The sequence below is a fragment of the Myripristis murdjan genome, chromosome 24 (assembly GCF_902150065.1).
Source record: "Myripristis murdjan chromosome 24, fMyrMur1.1, whole genome shotgun sequence".
Lineage (NCBI taxonomy): Eukaryota > Metazoa > Chordata > Actinopteri > Holocentriformes > Holocentridae > Myripristis > Myripristis murdjan.
In genome coordinates, this window is record NC_044003.1 from 3779329 (window position 1) to 3794788 (window position 15460).

At 41.9% G+C, this 15460-nt stretch overlaps 1 protein-coding gene across 2 annotated transcripts in view; it reads left to right on the top strand.

Annotated features, from left to right (window-relative positions):
• Positions 1 to 607: 607 nt before the first annotated feature.
• rad51b (RAD51 paralog B) overlaps positions 608 to 15460 on the top strand; it is a 77422-nt gene continuing 62569 nt past the window's right edge. For both annotated transcript variants that reach the window (XM_030047935.1, XM_030047934.1), the window contains exons 1-7: positions 608 to 839; positions 3701 to 3814; positions 4451 to 4555; positions 6214 to 6350; positions 6543 to 6662; positions 7248 to 7431; positions 14510 to 14552. In XM_030047935.1, coding sequence (XP_029903795.1) covers positions 756 to 839; positions 3701 to 3814; positions 4451 to 4555; positions 6214 to 6350; positions 6543 to 6662; positions 7248 to 7431; positions 14510 to 14552 — 787 coding nt within the window. In that variant the 5' untranslated portion in view covers positions 608 to 755. The remainder of the gene's footprint in view (positions 840 to 3700; positions 3815 to 4450; positions 4556 to 6213; positions 6351 to 6542; positions 6663 to 7247; positions 7432 to 14509; positions 14553 to 15460) is intronic.

The following is a 15460-nucleotide window of genomic DNA, read 5'->3' on the forward strand; positions in this document are numbered from 1 at the left end:
CAGTTTGTGATGTTTCCAGTCAGGATGCTTTCAATCGCTCCTTTGTAGAAGCTGACAAGAACTTGGCGTGGGAATTTTGCTTTCTTAAGTTTCCTTAAGAAATACAGCCGTGTCTAAGCTTTTTTAACCAGGGCAGAGATATGTGAAGTCCATGACAGGTTCTCTGTTATGTTGATTCCCAGGAACTTAAAACTGCTCACTTGCTCCACCTCAGCTCCATTGATGTAGACAGGATTGTGTGTCTACTTACCACTACTATTATTACTGCTACTCATAATAGTAACATATTAAGACATTATGACGACAACACGGCAATGAAGGTAAAAATGAAGGTCCAAACAAAACAAAACAAAACAAAACATTTTGTCACTATTTCCAGTCCAAACGTGCCCTGCGTTCCAATACTCATACTACCATACTATTTAGTAGGGAGAAAAAGAATTAGCATGCATATTACATACTAAACTACATACTTTGTAAGGGCAGCTGCAGTACATACTAAAAGTAAAAAGTATAAGTATGCGATTTGGAACGCAGGGAGCGACTCAAGAGCGCCCAAGTAGCGTAATCGAGGAAAAAACTACATTACCCATAGTGCAGTGCGGAAGAGTCGAGTCACAGTTGTGTTCGTTAGCCGCGGATTGTTGCTGCTGCTGCTGCTGCTGCTGTAACCCAGGGGGAGAAAAATAATGGTTGTTCGTTTATTTTCATCTAACATTTCCCCGCATCGACAGGGGAGGTGAGACCAGGCCGACATGGCGACTAAAAGGCTGAGACGAGCCGGAGTTTCCCCGGAAATCTGCGAGCGGCTCCAGCGGCAGCACATAGAGAGCTGCAAGGTAACGACAGGTTAGCTAACGTCGGTTACGGCTGTCATCTCAACCGCTTCAAAGTTTAACAAAACTCCGTGTAGTGGAGGGTAAACACACCTAAACTGGTTTAAACTCACCTTTAATATCGATTCAGTCTAGTTTACTCAACTTTTAATGCTGACATAGTGTATTTTAATCGTTATTTTGCGTTGGACTCTAGCCGCTTTATTCGCTTCCATCTCGTTTCAGCTGTGCTAATGTGATTTAATCTGTTATTTATGCGCAGATTATGTGTTACCTTGTGTTTTTTGGCTGCAGCAGGTGTCTGTGTTAGTACACACTGTGACAGAGGGAAGGAGAAAAGCACATTAAAGCGTCTCTCTAAGGGTTTTGGGCCGCCACCAAACCTCCAGTCTGGCCTCAGTGCTCTTTGGGTTAGACTGGCAAAGTGATGACTGTGATAATCCCTCATTTGGGGTTTTGATGATGATGATGATGGTGATGGTGATGATGATGGTGGGGAGTCCAGAATCTCCCATGCATGTTGAACTGGGCTGAGATGTGCTCAGTGAGAAACCCACAGCATAACATAGGATTTAGATCATTTTCATCCAATCAATTTAAACTTCCAGACAGATGATAATAAAAACTGTTACCTGAGATTATGTGTCAGGTGCTGTTTGTGTCCTGTTGACAACCTAAATAGAAAAAAAACATAAAACATACCCCACGTTTATACATCAAAGTTCTTGTGGGAATCATGTTTTTCTCTCTCAAATGTCACATTAATTATCAGTGTTTCTTGCACTCCTACAGGTGTGGGTTTGTTAGGTTTGGGCCCTAAAGCACAGGAAAGTTTGTCGAAGATTATATATGGCATATGCAACGCCAGTATCTAATGAGGAAACTGGTTTCATATGGCGTAAGTGAGGAAATTTTAGAGACTGTCCGCAGAAGTCTTGTTGAAAGTATTTTAACTTTCAGTATGTGGACATGGTGTGGCCACCTGGGGTCTAAGAGCGAGAGCAGACTATCTGGGATTATAAACATGGCCAGTGAAGTTATTGGGAAAGAGCAGAGACAGCTAGCATGTATATATAATAAAATGCATGTGAAACAAATAAATGGAAATATTATGTATGATCCTGTTTGTCCCCTCTTAAAAGAATTCATGAAACTGCCCTCAGGAGGGCGCTATTGAGCCGCTGCAGCAACTAAGAACTAAGAACTTTTATAAAAAGTCTTTAATACCAAATGCAGGAACTCTGCTAAACTGGTAAACCCCATTCACACTGGAACTGTGACTGTCACTGTTGTTTGTACTCTGCCTTTTGTGTGTTTTTGTAATTTCTGAATTTTTATGATTTACTGTGACATGTTTTTAAGGAACTTGTGAAGGCAAATTTACACATCTGTGCACAATAAAGAGATTATCCTATCTATCTTATATTATATACTAGTTCCTCAGAATGTGTATAGGACATTGAAAACATACCATGATGTTAATTTAATGTTTGCCCAGTCATCCCGTTTAAATTGTGAAAATTGAACCCAGAGATAATAAGAGGGTTAAAGCATTCAGCGAGCCCTCCTGCCCCATGGTTGGGGGTGTCCCATCAGAATGGAAATGTTTCATCATAGGATAAAGGTGATAATAAGAACTCCTTCAGTCAGATAGTAAGGTGGTCCAGTAGGCTGACTGGTGAGCCACAGCTTTACCCTGAATCCCTCTACACTAGGCAGCTACAGAGGAAGGCTGCTTCCATTCTGCTAGATGGCTCCCACCCTCTGCACAATGAATTTCAGCCCCTTCCATCAGGGCGCAGATATAAACTGCCAGCCTGTAAGACAAAGAGATATAGAGAGAGTTTTGTCCCCTCAGCAATTAGATATACCAACAAACAGTTGCCAAACCAAACTGAATAAATGACAACTGTATGTGTGTAAATGTATGTATGCGGCTGGCAATCTTTTAATGCCTCAACTCTGAATTTTGAATTTTATCTATACACTCACATATTAATTTATTTCATGTCCTTTGATCACACACAGCGCTGCACTTTTATCTGTCACTGTTTTTATCAGTAGTACTAGTAGTTCTATGTGTTGATGTAGTGCTAAGTTTTGTTTTGTTTTTTTTTTGTCTTTTGTCTCTTGTGGGGGGGGGGGGGGGGGGGGGGGGGGGGGGGGGGGTGGGGGGGGGGGGGGTATAAATAAAGTGACCTTACCTTACTCAGAATAACCTTGTAGTGATTTGGGTGGAAAATGTTCCCCACACGGAGCCAGCAGACCCCCTCAGTGTCGGGGTTCAGCAGTCAGGCAGGTAGCGCTCTCTTACGGGACAGCTCTTGTCCAGACTGTAATGAAGAATAACTCCTCTGACCACATCACTTTTTTCCACATCTCTGTAGGGCAGTACCACTCAACTCTCAGATGTGCATTTGTTTCTGTAATGAGGGTCCTAATATATTATCCGTCCCTGTGCGGTTGTTTTTGGACAGTTCTTGCTGACAGTTGGATCACGTTGCATTGACTCTCTCAGCCACATGAGGACGAGATGCTCGTCAGATGTCACTTTAGTCACTGTTCCTGTTGAAACACTAGCCAGCTGAGCAGTCTTTGTGACTAACACACCTGCTGACAGTAACTGACATCTTGTCCTCTTGCCATCTTGATCCAAAATCGAAGTCACCTGGGCCTGCTCATTATTATTCTTCCATGTCACAGTACAATTTTTCACCCGTCTGTAACTTGAATAATTGTAGTAAATGGACCAGATTTCCTGTGTGGAGTGATTTATATAAATATTAAGCCTGCATGATGTGACTGTCCGTAGCAACGCTCATGATGCTTGCAGTTTGTCTGACTCTGGGCTCTTCTTCTTCCAGGATCTGTTGTCTCTGACTCCTCTGGAAGTGATGAGCACCACAGGGCTGAGCCACCAAAATGCCTTAATGCTGCTGCAGACGGTCAGCAAAGCCATCGCACCTCCAGTCACCACGGTTTGTCCAGCAGCCACTGACTCTGTCCTCTACACGGCGACGGTTCACGTTTCACAAGTTCTCCATCAAAATTGTACTATTGTCTCTTGTAAAAATGTTGTATTGACAACATCTTAAATAGTTTGCAGTCTCTTGCAGTAATCTGGTGCCGTTGCTTTGTGTTTCAGAAATAAACATAATTCATACATCGCTGCAAACAAACTCTTATTATATTGTTACCAAGGTTTTATGGAAGTCCTCTTGTGAGACGGGGAGATACTGTCCCATCCTGCTTTGATGCAGTTTGCTGGTGTTTCCTCCTAATAAGCAAATGACATGAAATAGGACATGTTTGAGTGACAATATGAAATTTCACATCAGATGAGGCCAAATGTGTCTGAAAGTGGTGACTTTTTTAGGCACATCCTCACAGTCGACTGGCCACTTACGCTGTTTTATCAGCCATGTAGATGTTCAAAATGGATCTAGACAGTAAGATAACGTAGAGTACAGTGAAATAGAGCAGATTTTTTTAGCATTTATGTTGAAGCCAGTAGTAATTTCGCACACTGGTTCAACCACAGTGTCAAATCATACAGTGCAGCAAAATCAAATGTCACCTTCTATCCTCAGTCATTGAAGTCCTTGTGTTTAAAGGCCCTGGAGTTGTGGAAGCAAAACGCAGTGTCCTGTTTTCCTACGTCGTTGTCGGCGCTGGACAAACTCCTTCGAGGAGGTCTGCCCTGCGGGACGATCACAGAGGTACAACTTTAAAACAAGCTCATGTCATTTTCTACGCATCTGTTTGTTTGTGGTTGCACTTGACATTTCCATTATAGTCCAGTAATTTTAGGCCAAAATTGGGGTCAACCTAGGACAAATTGCAAGAGAAGCAAACTCCACTGATTTTGTATCCTCAGTTTGTCCTGAGTGATGGGAAAAAAGTCCCAAGAAATCCCATTGGTGGAAAGTTTTGAAAGTTACTATATATAAAGTAACCTTGAATTAAAAGGTTACTATATAACAGTGAATTAAAAGGTTACTATATATATAGTAACCTTTTAATTCACTGTTTAAATATCTGTTCTGGCATTTATTCCTTATATTCCTTATTAGCGCATATCAAATCAGATAATGTGTGATATGCATGTGTAAACAGAATAATTCAAAGAACTGGTAATTGACTTTTTTTCTTGTCTTTGTGTGTGTAATCAACTTGTGAATTTTTATAGTGATATCTGAAAGTAAAATGTTGAACCCCTTTCCCCTGTGTGTTAAAAACAGTGTTTTTTGGTAATATGTGGTCATAAATAGGTGATTTTCAAAACTTTCCACCAATGGGATTTCTTGGGACTTTTTTCCCCCTCACTCAGGACAAACTGAGGATACAGAATCAGTTGAGTTTGCTTCTCTTGCAGTTTGTCCAAGGTTTTTTCATAAAATGACTGGACTATTAGGCTTGTGTCATCATGTGTGCAGCTGCATTGAGCCACTGAGCCCCCTAGCCACTGGTAACTGGCGATTCTATGACAACCACTGACAAAGCATGACAAGCCAAAATATTCCAACTAAGCCTACATACATTTTGTATAACCGGTTAATGACACCTGAATGAAATTGTAGCTGCCTGCTTTGTGATATGAACAGATGGTAACAACAACACAATCTTTTTTTCCACGCCTGGTCCCGTAGATTGCGCAGTGTGATTGTGCAGTTCTCGTACTAAATAAAAAGGTGATTGTTGGATGCTGATGTAGGATACTCGCCGCTCCTGTGTTGAACAAGATGTTATCAATATTACATGAAATATAGTTTGTTTAATGCGGCCTTTATGGGATAGTAGCTGGTTCCAGTGAGGTCTCAACAAAGGGAAACAACAGCATGATCTGGAGGTGGGTTGCAGAATGGCTTGCAGAGGAAGCAGCTTAGATAAGATGCCCTGTATGAGATTTGCCATTTGAATGCATTGAAGGGAATCAGCTGATGTAGCAGGGATTGTGAGCTGAGCCTCCCTGAATTAACGCTATGCTCAGTAATCTGTGCCGAAACACAATCGTTTCTCTGCTATGATGTGTCCCGGAATAAACAATTGAAGTGTGAATATTTTGTCCCTCTTGATTTGAATAATTTCTGTCTGTGTCACCTTTGCCCTTTTTTGACGACAGCTGAATCGGTCAGAGTTTGCTTGGATGATGTTCTCTGTAGAAACTCCTGTGTGCGGTAGAGTGCTACTTGTTTACAGAGACGAAGACACCAGAACAGAAAATTAAATTCTGCTGCAGGTTTTACAGGCTGGCTGTGGTCAGGGAGGAACATCCATCACATCAGAAGTGGATGAAACTGCCTGGTCGATATCTGGTATTTAATAAATATGATGATATGATGTGTCAGATGTTAAAAAATAAATCTGCATCCTTTAGGTGACGGGGCCGTCCGGATGCGGGAAAACCCAGATGTGTCTGATGCTCAGTGTCTTGGCCACGCTACCCAGGAGCATGGGCGGCCTGGACAGCAGTGTGATCTACATCGACACAGAGTCCGCTTTCTCCGCTGAGAGGTGACCGCAGTGCTGACAAATGCTTCTGCCATTTTACCTCAGTGGTTATTTACACTACTCTAAATTCCAGTTATATCAGTGGTATGCTAAACACAAATAAATGTTTCCATATTGTCAAATTCTGCAAATATTAATCACCAAAACGAAAGTTATGCAATAAATTATGACATGCTTTACTCGGTCTAATCTCAGGTTGGTGGAAATCGCCCAGAGCCGGTTCCCAGACTACTTCTGTTCCAAAGAGAAGGTTCTGCACATGGCCGGGCGGGTTCACCTGTTCAGGGAGCTCACCTGTCAGGACGTCCTGAACAGGTACAGTGACTGCTCTCCGCTGTTTGATTTTCTCTTAAGAGTTTTTAGGTCTTCAAAGTTGCTCCATCAGTCAGTGATTTTACACTCACTTCAGCAGTGCAGGCAGGTATCCGACTTGTGAAATGCCGTGTAAGCGAGATACCAGGTTAACACATAGATTTCTGCTGCAGGAACTCCATCACTGAGTTATGTGAAGCCTTACTTGGATTTCTGAAAGGCTTTATATATATGGGATATAGGATAAGAGAGTGAATGAAGAAACTGACACAATAAATAACACACAAAGTGAAATTTGGCTTGTTTACAGGTAAAAAACAAAGAGTGGCGTTGCACTTTTTTTTTTTTTTTTTTAACTGAAAATGAACACAGATCCTCCAGTCCTCGGTTCGGTGAATTGTACATGGGTGGTGAACTGATTTTTTTGTTTTGTTTTGTTTTTGACCATAGATCCTGTTATTTTCTTGAGCAAATTATTAGAAAAGCATTATAGCGAGCATACTAATAATTATGTTAGGCCTGTTATTTACAGTGGGATGTTCTCTAGCTGATTCCCTGGATGTGGTCTTTGCTCTGTCCTGAGTTCAGGTTGGAGAAACTGGAGGAGGACATCATCTCTAACGCCGCAGGCCTGGTCATCGTGGACTCGGTGGCTTCGGTGGTGCGGAAGGAGTTTGACACGACGCTGCCCGGGAACCTGATCCACCGCAGCAACCTGCTGGGCCAGGAGGCGTCCACCCTCAAATACCTGGCTCACGAGTTTCAGATCCCTGTAAGCAAACCAAACCCCTTCATCCTGACAGACAGAGCTGGTTTATAAAGTGCTGTGGTGTTTCAGCACTTTGCAGAGATCACCTGTCAGTCACACAGTGTGGGCAGGACTTCGATTTTCTGTTGTGGGAGTTTAAGTTTCTTCTGGTTGCACTTTTTGTGTTGTCTGCTCAGCCATGGTGGATATCACTGCTTATGTTAGCTAAAAAACCATAACACATGCATCACCTCCTGTGTGTTAGTGGATTTTAACTGAGAAACACTGATCAGACTCTCTGTCTTTAGAAGAGCACCTGCACAGGTTAAATCACTTCTGTGTTGTATTTGTCTGAATTGTGGACATACCAGCCCATACAGGGTAAGGAGGCTCCCAGCCCTGGTTTGGATATCTGAGGTTCAGGAGGAGTTTCTTCTGTGGTAAATGGTTGTAATGTTGTTCTCCACCACTAGATGTCAGTGGTATCATATGAAGAGTTTGCTCCAAAATGAGAGATCAACCATTTGGAGAACTGTGAGGCCTCCCCTGACAAAACATGATTGATAGCAAAACATTGACACAAATTACAGTACTTTTTAAAGCGTAGCAGATATTTAAAGTTCTCGGTTAACAAATGAATCACTTTTACAGGCTGCCTCCTCAACCACTAAATGATCACCTTCAGCCTTATTGAGGCTTATTTCCACGATGGATTTATAGTGTTTTGAAAATAAGCTCTTCATTTACATTTGCCCTCATCCTCCTCAAGGTCATGAAATCACAACAAAACCAAACAAAGAAAACCCACGTCAGGCGGATGAACATTACACTGCAGATACACCTAGATATCCTGAAAATCGAGTAAAAACAAAAACAACTCCCATCTGACACTCTCCTTAAATTAATGTCATGCTGTGAGGAATGCGTCTCGTCTGGCTCGGCGTCAGAAAAAGACGAAGCAGCACACTAGAGGGCAGAGACGAGCGGGGCTACACCTCATCCAGCTTTGTGTAGTGTTTCTGAGTGTGTCTGGCTCCACTGTGGAGGATTTCTTCATCAACTTGTGGTGTTTCAGCAGTGCTACAGCTACGTTTTCTGTTTTACTACTACTACTACTACTACTACTACTCCCTCTATCACCACTAATACTACTGCTTCAGCTTCTACAACTACTACCACTGCTGCTCTTCCTGCTTCCACTACCAGGCCTCTCACTAGCACAACATTTACTAACATGAGTTCATATGCTGATATGACCTGATTTGAGCAGGTCCCACTTGTGTCTTCTGGTTCTCTGGGGGTCCCTGCCCCTGACTCTGTGCACTGAAATCCGCATTTGTACAGAAATACGAGGAGAAGAAGAAACATCAGATACAGATCAGTGCCCCCCCCCCCCCCCCCCCCCCCCCCCACTCCCCAGTTTCCTCCTCGGTCTCCTGAGAAAGCGTTTGAGTCCAGCGTCCACAGACCCCGACGTACGAGCCAAGGCACAGCAGGTGTCTTGGTAAACTGCACCTCTAATGCAGGAATACATCACGTCTGTAGCCACCAGCCAAATATACCGGTACATCTGTGGAGCGGTTCCATGGTTTCCCCTCTGTCCTTCCTCGAGTTTGTCAGTCAGACACTGTGGGCAGGACTGCGACATTTGTCTTCTTGGATTTTCCGTTCGGTGGATCGCCACGGTGGCAAAATGGGTGCAGACCCCAGGCGTTTAAAAGAACCAGGCGGCTATTTGCGGCCGGGCGATTAATTGGTGAAATACGGTAACTAGGTAGCGCTACCAACTACTACACTGTACAGTTGTCTGTTACGTTGTCAACTAACCATGGTAGTTATTCTGATACACTTTACTTACTAACATAAACAATTAAACAATAATTAACGTTACCCAGGTACAGTAACGTTAGCTTTATTGCTGACATCCTTAAATTAAGCTAACATTACTTTCTCACCTCAACCTCATACCAGGCATTTTTTTTTTTTTTTTTTTTTTTCATGGAAGCCTCGACTTTGTTGTACGAGTTCAGTCCCTTTTTTACCGAATTCGGGAAACTGGCAAAATATGAAGTAACCGTAAAAAAGGTGACTGGCTCTTTAGCGGCTGCCATTGCTGTTTACATCCATGCCGGCCGGTGTTGTGTGGCTCACGTTAGTTTAAATAACCCAGGGCCCTGCTTGGTCGCGTTGTACTTTGGAGTTCATAAAGTGAGAAGTAAAAGTTTGATATATTTATCTTAAAATGTGGATGAATCTTCACAGCGTCGCCTTTTAAACGGTGTATTCCATGTCTTCGTAGCCTTACCGGGCGTTTTACAATCCAGCGGTAAAGATAGGCTGCTACCATCGCTGTTTACCATCGGATGGACCCGTTCGGACCCGGAAGTGATTTATGACGTAGCACTAGCCACCCCTATAAAACATATTGAAATGGAAATTGAATCGATTTTGGACGTTGTGAATCAGAGTCGAATTGACTCGGGGAAATCAGTGGCGATACCCAGCTCTAGAAAAAGATTCATGAACTGAATCTGAACTGAAAGAGGGTAAACACAAAAACTTATTATATGAAAATGCCACAAATTATTGCTTCAAGTTTACTGAGTGCCCTTGAGCAAGCAACTTAAACCCCATTTATTCCAGTGGAGGTGACTGTGGTTACACTGATTTCAATGTGTGTGAAGATTAATTTCACACACAACATTGTGGTGGTGAGAAGGGGGACTCATTCCTGCTGCATAAAGAAGTTAAAACAGTCATATTTCTGTCCTGGTGTACATTCAGAGCCCGTCGCTGCCTCGGGGGCGTGCAACCCGCAGCTTGAGGCGTTTCAGCTCCGACACAGGAGCAGCCTGTGCTCTGGCTTTATGTACACATGTCACATAGGCCCTACTTGGCGTTACGTAGCAACAAGATCCTTGTGATGCCCTCAGCTTTTGTTCAAATAATCTCCTTCTCTCAGCCCTCTGTCATTACCCAGGACTGTCCCCGTCCCGGCTCTGTTTTTTAAGAAATTTGTCTGCGCGTTTCGTGTTTTCAGTCATGCTTGAGCCACATGTGCCATGACTTTGTGCCCATGTTTTGGCAGAGGGATGTTTGTGGTGCGGTTGAGTGCTGTTGGAACTTGACAAAGCACACAGCCTTAGTGTGTTTGTGTGTGTGTGTGTGTGTGTGTGTGTGTGTGTTTTTTCTTACCTTTCATTATCAGTTAAACTAAAATGTGCCCTGACAAGACGCACACAAAGGAGGGAGGGAAGTTACCTCGCTGTGGCCCTCTTGGCATTCTTTTATTTTTATTTTTTTTAGACTGTCGTGACTAAAAAAAATAAGACTTTTATCAGTAGCACCCAGGGCCATAGCAGCAAGGCTGTTCAGTTGATTAAGTGTTGTTAAGGTTCTGTTTGAAGTGCCAAAACCATATTTAATCACACTGTTGATGACTTTGGCAGATTGGAGCGCTTTGCTTCGTTTAATCTTTATTTATTCAAGGAAGGGTTTGCTGACTGACGTTTTTTCAGCAACACCCTTTTTCACATTCACTCTGCCAGTGGCACACATTCACACCTGGATTTCCTAACACGACCGCAGTCCTCCAGTGAGCTGCTTCGCTGCAGCCAACTGAGGCTGAGTGCCTTGCCCGGTGGCATCATGGTTGTAGTTGTTGAGGGATGGGAACCGGTTACCAGTTATTCTTGGAATTTGAACTGACCACGTCTTTTTCATAAGCTTTCCTCTTGAACTTCATACAGGGTGTCCACAAGTCCTTCAAAGGTCTTAAAACGTCTTAATTTCACTTTTATGAATATCATTGTTAAGTTAGTCTCAAACTTAGGTTAATATTAGGTCTTAATCCAAACATTTTTGCTTATTTCTGTTATACATAGCTCTTCTTCAAGCTCTTCTGCATCAGATCAGTGCTTCTGACATAATAAAACTATACTGACCTGCTGGGACAATGACCTACTCACCTTATACTCACCTGTTATACTGACCTGTGGAGAAAATTCAATGAAAATCCCTGAACTTACCCTTGTCAAGCTCTTTGGAGTGAAAATGGTGTTGGTTAGATTTATTACAGCAGCAGCTTCATATCAAACCCTAAAGTAAACTGTTAAAATGTTATTACAGTCATCTAGTTAATATCCGACCATACTGCAACCTAAAACTGACCTGCACAGTGTGCCCTATTTATAGCACTTACCTGTGATGCTGTTGTGGACAAGAAAAAGATGATTCATTCAGTGATTAGTCTGAAATTTGGTTTGCCTTTCTGTTAATTAAAACATTTTATAAAAAACTGTCTGTTACCAGTAGACACCCCATTATTTTGTTTCCAAAGCTGAGAGTCTGTTTTGTATTTTTTTTTTTTTTTTTTTTTCCCATTTATCAAGCTACTATTCCAAAGGCTGTGGTCAGGTGGAGGCATATGGTCTGCACCTAGGTAGAAATTATCTCAGTGTATTGGTGTGATGCACTGTCTCATTCTAGAGATTCCTTTCTAAAATTATGAGTTGGTATCATTTTAGTTGCATTTTTTTTCATGAAAGCAATACCATGATAGGGCTGTTTTGGAAAAACACGGCACCAGACAGGCCTGGGAACATACAGAGTTTCATATCACTGAGGTTTTATTATAATGCGTGCCAGCAAAACAAACCCAGAAGGGCTGCAGGGCTTCATCTGCCTGTTTTGTTTCTTTAAGACGGGATTAAAACGGGACAGAGTCAGTTTGTCATGGGAGTCCAGTCCAACTAGTTTTACTGTCATGCACAGAATTTACTTCACGCTCATTACTTCTGTGTTCGATCACTGTGCGTATTCAGGCAGCAGCAAACACCAAACATATACAAAGTGTACCAGCCTTGTCCCATTCATATTAAACAGTCAACCGATGAAGGTTTTTCAATGGCTGATGCCAATATTTAGAGAGCAGGGTGGCCAATGGCTGATATATAATGCCGATATGTTGTTGTTGTTTGCATCTAATAAAACACAACAATTTAATAATAATAACAAATGAGATGCAAAATCACTGCACTTAAATTGCTGAGCATTTATTTAACGTTAATGTTATTTTCTGCCTTATCTCTGTTTGCTGAAGTAGATAGATAGATGGATAGATAGATAGATAGATACTTTATTCATCCCGAAGGAAATTCACAGTTTTCAGCAGTATCCACAGAGTACAAGATTAAGTAAATAAAAAATGAAGAATAATAAAAAATAAAGAATATAAAAAATAAAGAATAAAAGATGACACTCGAGATCTAAAGATCTAAGTACCCAATGTGCAAAAAACAATGTGCAAAAAAAAACAAAAAAAAACCAGTGTGCATCGATGTATACAATGTGCATAGATGTGGGCAATGTGCAATTTACAGTATAAACAGATGATAAATAACACTCTGTCTGCAGTGCACTCCTTTTAAATTCAAAAATATCAACCAAATGAATTTCCAAAGGTAATGAACAAACTAAACTTTGAAAAACAAAACAAAACAAAACAAAAACATTTGTGAATGGAACAGCATCATAATTCATATCATATCGGATTGACTGAGGGAAGCATTGATGTTAGCCTCCTAGTCAAAAGTCAGGAATTCGTTCTGATCCTGTGCAGCAGCGGCCCACAGCTGATGAGAGTCGTGACCGTCTGTAGCTGTTTTTGCTCTCTGATTAAAGTAATCCGGACTCATTCTGATCAACAGTCTCGCTTTAGTCAGCTGGAACTGACTGATCAGTTTGACGTTTTTGTTGCATTTTCAGTCCAGAACATGTAAATCCAGACGGAGCTGATGCCTTTATTATCAGTCGCCTTTATATGACGAAGGCCGGTTTGATTCCTTAAACTGGTTCTCAGACATGTTGGTGTTGCTGAGCTGTCCGAGATGCCCCTGAGCAAGGCAGGGAACCCTCCACTGTTCAGCAGCTGTTCAAAACTGTGATTGCACTGGGCAGGCCTTATGTGTGAATGTGAATGCCCATTACTGCAAAAGTGCATGCATGCTCACTCAGCTTCTCCAGGATAAATGCCCGTAGAATAAAAAAGCAAATTGCAGCAGGTCCAGTGGAGTTTTCATGTATGAGCACTGCAAAAACTCAAAATCTTACCAAGATTATTTGTCTTATTTCAAGTCAAAAATGTCTTATTCCTAGTCAAAATATCTCATTACACTTAAAATAAGACATGATCACCTCAGAAGTAACTTGTTTTTAGACAGTTGTCTCTTGTTTCAAGTGAAAATTTGCTTGAAACAAGTGAAAATTTGCTTGTTTCATTGGCAAAATTTGTTTCTTGTTTCTAGCTAATTTTCACTTATTTCAAGTGAATTTTCACTTTTTCCACTGGCAAATTTTGCCAATGAAACAAGAGACAAAGGCACAACATCGTTCCATGCTCAGGCATTTTTGACTTGAAATAAGACAAATAATCTTGGTAAGATTTTGCATTTTTGCAGTGAGGTGAGATCTAATTCTTTTTTTTTGGCCTTTATTCATCCAGGTTAGTGGTGTTCAGTGACACAAGGTTTGAGTACTCAGCGGAGATCAAGCCAGTAGCACTACATTTAAGTTAAACACACAACGCCCATGTAAACATTTCCCCAAAAAATAAAAGATGTACTTGAACCCTTTGTAACCCAATGATCACATACGCTTGTGCTCCTTCAGTTGGATCAGACTCACCGTCACGTTTCCAGCTAAATTTCGTCAGTAGAGTTACTAAAGAATTACCTCATAGCATCCTCTCCCCATTGAATCACAGCTTTTCTGTCTTCTCCCTCTGCTTGCCCTCGCATGCCCCTCTTTTGAAATAACTACCTTTCATAGCTCTTATTTTTCTTCCGTCTTCTCCAAACACCGCTCTTTTTACAGGATCATGGTGATCCCAGGAATAATGTCTGAGTTCTCTGGGTCTGACCCTTGCCCTTCTTAGTGTTGGTCGCTTGTAATGTTGGCAATCGAGGAATTTCAGCCTAATCCAGTGTTTCACTCTGTCTTAAGTTTCTTTGGATAACAAAAGTAATGACTTGCAAGCCATTGACAAAACCACGGCTGTGCCAAGCCAACCTGTCTGCCTTTGTCTCTGTTTTTTTCTCCCTAGGTGGTCCTGACCAACCAGATCACAACTCATATTGGGGAAAGAGGTGAGACACTTGTGCTGTTATGGAGGGCGGTTTGGCTTTGGGTTTGGGGTCTGCCAGACAACAACAGTATCCATGTTGTTCTTCTGGACCACATCTCTGTTTGTCACAAAACAGACATCCAAGGGGGAGTCTTGTCTTAGGGAGAGGGGGATGTTGCACTATAATGCAAATATAATGCATTCAGTGGGGAAAAAAAAGTTTGGGTTTATCGTGTTGCAATTCAGAATATGTGTCTATTGTACAAGATTTTGACATTGCTTACATTTCATCCTCCCAAATAAAATACAAGTTCAAACTCACACAGTCATCCATAATCTGCTGGTTTTTGGTGGCACGCCACCATCTTAACCCAAAGCAGCTGAGCTTGGAGGGATGTTGTGCTCAAGCTGTATGAAATTTAAAATAAATGTTAAATCTGATCCTGGGAAAAAACATTCACACCATCCCTCCCCCCGCCTCCCTTGTAGTAACTCTGTGCATTTTTGGCATTCGGAACCACGTTATATGTTTCAATGACAAAAAAGTGTCACAGTAATCAAAGATTCTTCCTCTTCTTCTGACACAATGTGAACGTGGCACAGCCTCCATGTTAAGGCAGAGACACACTCGCAGTGGATCGCTAATAGTCACACGGATTTCCACTGACCTATATTCACACCAGCAGCTTTATTGAGCCGTCTGGAGCCGGCTGACTTTTCCCTGTAGAAATGTCCTGAAGTTTCACAAGATCTTCCAAATGTCACAAGATTTCACAAGATGTTTTGCGATTTTTTTTTTTCTTTCAGCTTCATCACAGGTCCAGTAAATATAGCTGCATCTCTGTAAGATAGAAGCGTAGTTACAGATATTTCAGCTGGGGCGCCTGGTGGCTCAGCGGGGAGAGCGCGTGCCGCACATCAAGGCTCAGT